Here is a 7,471-nt window from a genome sequence, read left to right as displayed (position 1 = left end):
CTGATAAACGTGGATGCAAAAATCCTCAACAAAATACTAGCAAACAGAATCCAACAGCACATTAAAAGGATCATACACCATGATTAAGTGGGGTTTATCCCAGGAATGCAAGATTTCTTCAATATATGCAAATCATTCAATGTGATACACTATATTAACAAACTGAAGGATAAAAACCATATGATCATCTCAATAGATGCAGAAAAAGCTTTTGACAGAATTCAACACCCATTTATGATAAAAACTCTCCAGAAAGTAGGCATAGAGGGAACTTACCTCAACATAATAAAGGGCATATATGACAAACCCACAGCCAACATCGTTCTCAATGGTGAAAAACTGAAACCATTTCCTCTAAGATCAGGAAGAAGACAAGGTTGCCCACTCTCACCACTGTTATTCAACATAGATTTGGAAGTTTTAGCCACAGCAATCAGAGAAGGAAAAGAAATAAAAGGAATCCAAATCAGAAAAGAAGTAAAGCTGTCACTGTTTGCAGACAACATACTATACACAGAGAATCTTAAAGATGCTACCAGAAAACTAGAGCTAATGAATGAATTTGGTAGTAGCAGGATACAAAATTAATGCACAGAAATCTCTTGCATTCCTATACACTAATGATGAAAAATCTGAAAGAGAAATGAAGGAAACACTCCCATTTACCATTGCAACAAAAAGAATAAAATACCTAGGAATAAACCTACATAAGGAGACAAAAGACCTGTATGCAGAAAACTATAAGACACTGATGCAAGAAATTAAAGATGATACAAACAGATGGGGAGATATACTATGCTCTTGGACTGGAAGAATCAACATTGTGAAAATGACTATACTACCCAAAGCAATCTACAGATTCAATGCAATCCCTAACAAACTACCAATGACATTTTTTACAGAACTAGAACAAAAAGACCGCACAATTTGTATGGAAACACAAAAGACCCCGAATAGCCAAAGCAATCCTAAGAAAAACAGAGCTGGAGGAATCAGGCTCTCTGACTTCAGACTATACTACAAAGCTACAGTAATCAAGACAGTATGGTACTGGCACAAAAACAGAAATATAGATCAATGGTACACGATAGAAAGCCCAGAGATAAACTCAAAGAACACACAATGGAGAAAAGACAGCCTCTTCAATAAGTGGTACTGGGTAAACTGGACAGCTACATGTAAAAATATGAAATTAGAACACTCCCTAACACCATACACAAAAATAAAGTCAAAATGGCTTAAAGAACTAAATGTAAGGCCAGACACTCTAAAACTCTGACAGGAAAACATAGGCAGAACACTCTATGACATAAATCACAGCAAGATCCTTTTTGACCCACCTCCTAGAGAAATGCAAATAAAAACAAAAGTAAACAAATGTGACCTAAATCTACAAACGATAAATGCTGGAGGGGGTGTGGAGAAAAGGGAACCCTCTTGCACGGCTGGTGGGAATGTAAATTGATACAGCCACTATGGAGAACAGTATGGAGGTTCCTTAAAAAACTACAAATAGAACTACCATATGACCCAGCAATCCCACTACTGGGCATATACCCTTAGAAAACCATAATTCAAAAAGAGTCATGTACCACAATGTTCACTGCATTACTATTTACAATAGCCAGGACATGGAAGCAACCTAATTGTCCATTGACCGATGAATGGATAAAGAAGATGTGGCACATATATACAATGGAATATTACTCAGCCATAAAAAGGAAAGAACTTGAGTTATTTGTAGTGAGGTGGATGGACCTAGAGTCTGTCATACAGAGTGCAGTAAGTCAGAAAGAAAAACAAATACCATATTGTAACACATATATATGGAATCTAAAAACAAAAAAATGGTTCTGATTAACCTAGGGGCAAGACAGGAATAAAGATGCAGATGTAGAGAATGGACTTGAGGACACGGGGAGGGGGAAGGGTAAGCTGGGACAAAGTGAGAGAGTAGCATTGACATATATATACTACCAAATGTAAAATAGCTATTGGGAAGCAGCTGCATAGCACAAGGAGATGAGGTTGGTGCTCTGCAACCACCTAGAGGGTTGGGATAAGGAGGGTGGGAGGGAGATGCAAGAGGGAGGGGATATGGGGATATAGGTATACATATAGCTGATTCACTTTGTTATACAGCAGAAACTAACACAACACTGTAATTTATAATTGTAAAGCAATTATACTCCAATAAAGATGTTTAAAAAAAATAATAAAGTAGCAGTTCAAACATATTGTTTAGAACCTTGGAGGTAAGTACAAAAGAATCACCCAAAAGTGCTGAAAGTAGTTGCCTCTGGGGCAGAAAAAAATGGCAAAGTTTTTAATGAAAGGAATAGTATCCAGAGCATAAATGGAAGAAACTAGCTCTTGTTAAAAAAAAAAATTTTTTTTTGGTACATTTGCACCAACATTTCCAGTGTCTACCTCTGCAAAAGGGATTTGGATTCTTATGTACTGATAGTGAAATAATAACCCCAGTCATTATTATTACCATCACAGTAGCTATCAGTTACAAAGTACTTACTGTATCCTGAACATTGTTCTACGTATTTTATACATATATTAACCCTATGAGGTATTTTTATCCGCATTGTATACATATGAAAACTGAAAAATAAGGTAAGGGACTTCCCATGATTGCAGAGGATTTGAACCTAGACAGTCTGGCTTCAGAGCCTACACTCAGTCCTGACAATCACACATTTTCTATACTAGTCAGGACTCTGGTTCCAAGTGTCAGAAACCTACCTTAAACTGCCTTAAGTAAGAAGGCAAATTTATTAACCCATGTAAACAAACTGTATAAACATAGGGATAGTGTTTTCAGAATTAACTGGATTAAAGGACTTGAACTCACTGTTTCTGATTCTTGTCTAAGTTCCTAGGTCTAGATGTTGGCCTTATTATCTAAGGCTCCTCCAAGTGGCAGGATATACAGCCCCAGGATCTCCCTGGTAATAACCTTACAGCCTGTAATTCAAGGAGAAAGAGAACACAACAACAAGATACCACTACACACCTATCAGAATGGCTAAAACCCCAAACACCAACAATACCAAATGCTGGCAAAGATGTGGAGCAACAGGAACTCTTATTCATTACTGGTGGGAATGCAAAATGGTACAGCCACTTTGGAAGACAGTTTGGTGGTTTATTACAAAACTAAACGTAACTTTTCCATGCAATCCAGCAATCAGCTCTTTAGTATTTACCCAAATGAGTTGAAAACTTACGACCACACAAAAACCTATGCACAGATGTTGATAGCAGCTTTATTCATCATTACTAAAATTTGGAAGCAACCAAGATGTCCTTCAATAGGTGAATGGATGAATAAACTCTAGTACATCCAGACAATGATATATTAATCAGTGCTAAAAAGAAATGAATTATCTAAATCAGAAGTCAGCAAACTACAGCCCATAGGACAAATACGGCCCCCTACTTGTTTTGTAAATAAAACTTTATTGACACACAGCCATAAAAACATAAAGAGAAATGAGCTATGAAGACATGAAATTACATGGAGGAACCATAAATGTATATTGCAAAGTGAAAGAAGCCATTCTGAAAGGGCTACATACTGTATGATCCCAACTATGTAACATTCTGTGAAAAGGCAAAATGCTCTCTCCTCTAGTTTCCTGAAATAAATCCAGAGAATAACTCTGACTGCTTCACTGATGGTCATACACCCCTCCCTAGGACTGTCACTGTGGTCAGGAGGAGAATGAGATAGACACTGGCCAGGTCTGAGTCACATGCCCATTACTGTGGCTAGGTGGGTGGGGCAGGATTACAGTGGAGGAAGAGGAGCTCTCTACCACGGGGAAGTGCAAGGAGAGTGATGCTGTTATCAGGAGGAGGAGGGACAGGTGCTGGGCAGAAAAAATAACAATGGCTACACCTCGCCTGTATTATGTACGTATTTAAAGGTTCTTTTAGTTGTTTCTTTTGAAAAAGAAAAACACTTACCGTTTTTCAGCTTGAAAAAGTGGTTCCATTGGGAAGAAGGATTAATGGAGAGAGAGAAGGTCAGTGGGAAAACAAGGGTTGAGAAGCAGAAAAGAAAAACAAATAGAGAAAGAAGAGAACTCAGTTAAGTGTATTAAAGGCCAAAAGACATGGCCTTTCCTGTGTATGGGCAAAATTAAATTTGTAAAATTATATCTATATAAACTGGAACAATTTTATTCTTTAAATAATATTCTTTCTTATAGACAAAGATATAATTATGAGACCCAATTCTAGCCAAGTAGATGGAGAAGGATTATCCTGTGTGAGACTTCCAGGAAAGTTACTGTTTCCTGATCGGATAAGGATCTTTGCCTACCTGTAATGTAGACATTGGACTGAGATGTACAGCAGCCATTTAGCGAACATGGAGACAAGGCCCACACCCTAAAGGTGACAGAACAGAAAGACAGAAGGAACCTGTGTCCCTAAGGACATTGTGGAAGCACCTTACCAGCCCTGGACTTCCTACCTCTGGACTCCCTGTATATGAGGAAAAAAAACTCAAGCCACTGCAGTTAGGTTCCTATTACAGGCCCCAGAACACTGGTATCTTAATGTTACAAATAGCTAACATCACTTTTATCACTATCTGGAGAAGTTACAAGTTATACATTTGTATTAAAAACATAAAACCTTCTCACCATTTTCTACCTAAGACCAACTGTATGTATTTAACATGGCTGACTGCGTGGCTATGGGAAGCTACCTATTTGGAATAAGAATTGAAACTAAGATTTTGACACGATCAGTAACATTTTCAGCCAAATGACTAAATGAGTTCAACTTCAGCCTGTTTCTGATTTTTCTAAAATTACATGTAATAGCATGGCTTTATTTTGAATGAGGCACAATTACTTCCTATGAACCCCTACTATTTATTCTCATTTAATCCTTATTTAATCATTGCACTTCTAACAGTAATAAGGAATAAAAACCATAACATTTTTCATTAACCTTTTATTTTTAACTTAATTTTACAATAAAGAAACAGAAAAGAAGTAGATCATTAAAAAAATACCATAGCTGTCAATTTTAAATGAGGTTCTTGTTAAACAAAGCAGTAACACTCATCCTATAATTACGTCTTTACTTGTATATACAAGAACTGTGCAAAGTGCTTTTCAAACTATAAAATAAGACTTTGGAATAGGATACAAATGGTTATCCCTAGGAGTTAGTTACCTCCAACTGCTTGTAATGAATCACAACTGCTTACATTCTTACTTTGCATCTTATTTATTTATATACTGAGAGAAAAGCCACCATTTTCTGATACCAGATTGATAGCTAATTTTTAAAAATAACTCCCGACCCACAGGTCTAAATTTTATTTTTACATATAATTCAGTTACTGGCTTCATTTTTTTCCCTAAATAAATAGAGGACAGCTTTTAAAAAGCAAATATTAGTAGATCTCTTTAGACAGATACATTTTCATCAAGATGGGATTAAAAAATAAAAAACATCAAGTTACATGTAAGAAAAAAAATAAGGAAAAAAAGAGTCTTCAGAAAAGCAAATTGTATTCTTATACTTTTTTCTTCAGGTAAACAAAGAACCACCCTCTAGACTAGGGTGGATTACTTTCTCTCTTATTGAGAACACTCTGAACACATGATGCTAAACCCAATATCACACATACCAAGAATTTAAAAAATTATTTGATACTAAACCTTTGTATCAGAGAAATCTTTAAAGCATAAGGTACATCTACATGAGCAGGGAGTTTTAAAAGGCATGCAGGAAGGATAATTCCAAACAAAGCCTTCAAGGATCTAAATTACAGTCTTCTTCTTAGTCTAAATGTGGGAGGTGGAGGAGAGACACAAATTTACATTAGTTGGCTATGTCTTATTCAAATGCAAGCATATGGCCTGCTAGCTTGCAGACCTCTCCAATACCCCTTGTGAAATAGGTGTATCTCCAATATTATACCCCGAAGGAAAAACTGAGGCACTAAGAGGTTAAGAGTCCGGTCTGTGTGGTTTACCAGTTGCAGAAAAGTGATTTTCATGTGTTTCCTCTTTGACCTTTGTAAAAACAGTATAAATAAGTTTTCATTTTATATTTCAAAGCACCCTATGAAGCAGAAACAAAATGTGCTCAGTTCAAGGAAAATTATTACAAAGGAATCCATGTATATGATTGAATACAAATCCTGTTAATGATCTGCAGGTTCAGAACACGTTAAGCCCATTCTTCATCATTTCCATTAGCAGGTTATGTCTATTCTGTGAATCATTTGTAAAAACAAAGCCTAGTACGTAGGGCTCTACTTTGTCATAATGATGCCTGAACACTAAAGTTAGAGCTGCGCATGCCCAAGGAAGATTATGGGCAGCCCACAAAGTGGACGTGGAGAAGATTCTTCCAGTCGTTTTCTACTGAATCGCATGGTGGTTCAGTGACTAAGAAAGAAAGTCGATTTCATCTCATTTGAAATTCACTCCTGGTTTGCATACTTTCTCATATTTAATTTAGAAAATTAATAATACCCACTTATAAATCTGTTCTTATTATCACAACTGTACCTTGGAAAAGCAGCTTATATTTCTCTATGGGACATAATCAGGTAAACATGTTACCAAACAATAATTAATAATTTAATGTCCTTCAAGTTCAAGGGTAGGGTAAATCTAAGTCTGTTACTTATAACCTAGTTGAGATTGATTATTCAAGTATCAGCAATATTAGTCCTTAAAATGTTATCATTTGTGTAGTGCAAAATATATATATGTATATATGTACACAAACCAAACTACTGGATAACAAAAAGAAATGTAATCATCACAAACTAGGAGTTTCATGTGAGCTCCACAATCCATTTCATCCCGAGGTCATCCAGGCCCAGTAATCTTCTTCAGCAAAATATTTTCTTCAGTTCAATTTTCTTTGAAAAGAAAGGAAAAAAACAATGTCCTATGAGTATAAATGCAACCTGAATATGAAACACATCCATACCAAAGAATTCGCTGATGGTAACATAATAATAATATTCAAATTCAAAAGAAGACCATAAAATTACAAATGATCTTTATGAAGTTACTTCATGTCACTTAGAGCTCGATAGGAAAGATCCAACTGCAAGTGATGACACTACCAAGTAGTTTCTAACACACGATTTAAATGTACATTCCTCCTCTCATAGCTTCTAGATTCTCATCTTTTTTAGTTGGCTATTCCACAGTTCAGATTTTTGCAAATTATTTCATAATTTTATCAAAATGGAAAGTTTTGAAACAAAAAAACTAAATAAAACAACAAAAGGCTGACAGATACACAACCTGGACTGTTCATTTAGTCAACACATATTATGTATCTGTTATTTTCCAGGCACTGTGCCAGGTACTGGGGATTCAGACATCTCTGAAGCAGGCTCTTAGCCCTCAAAAAAGCTCTCAGTTTAGTTGATGGGATGGGGATGGGGGGGACATATAAACCAACAACT

General features: G+C 36.1%; 2 protein-coding genes across 8 annotated transcripts in view; one reads left to right on the top strand and one right to left on the bottom strand.

Moving 5' to 3' along the window:
* The window catches only part of MASTL (microtubule associated serine/threonine kinase like), a 59,262-nt gene that overhangs the window by 38,999 nt on the left and 12,792 nt on the right, over positions 1-7,471 (top strand). The gene's annotated exons all lie outside the window — the stretch shown is intronic.
* ACBD5 (acyl-CoA binding domain containing 5) overlaps positions 4,970-7,471 on the bottom strand; it is a 37,010-nt gene continuing 34,508 nt past the window's right edge. For all 7 annotated transcript variants that reach the window (XM_007113672.4, XM_028494839.2, XM_007113667.4 and 4 more), the window contains one exon: positions 4,970-6,913. In XM_007113672.4, the coding sequence (XP_007113734.1) occupies positions 6,901-6,913 (13 nt within the window). In that variant the 3' untranslated portion in view covers positions 4,970-6,900. The remainder of the gene's footprint in view (positions 6,914-7,471) is intronic.

The sequence above is a fragment of the Physeter macrocephalus genome, chromosome 11 (genome assembly GCF_002837175.3).
Source record: "Physeter macrocephalus isolate SW-GA chromosome 11, ASM283717v5, whole genome shotgun sequence".
Lineage (NCBI taxonomy): Eukaryota > Metazoa > Chordata > Mammalia > Artiodactyla > Physeteridae > Physeter > Physeter macrocephalus.
This window is presented reverse-complemented; position numbering and strand designations above follow the sequence as displayed.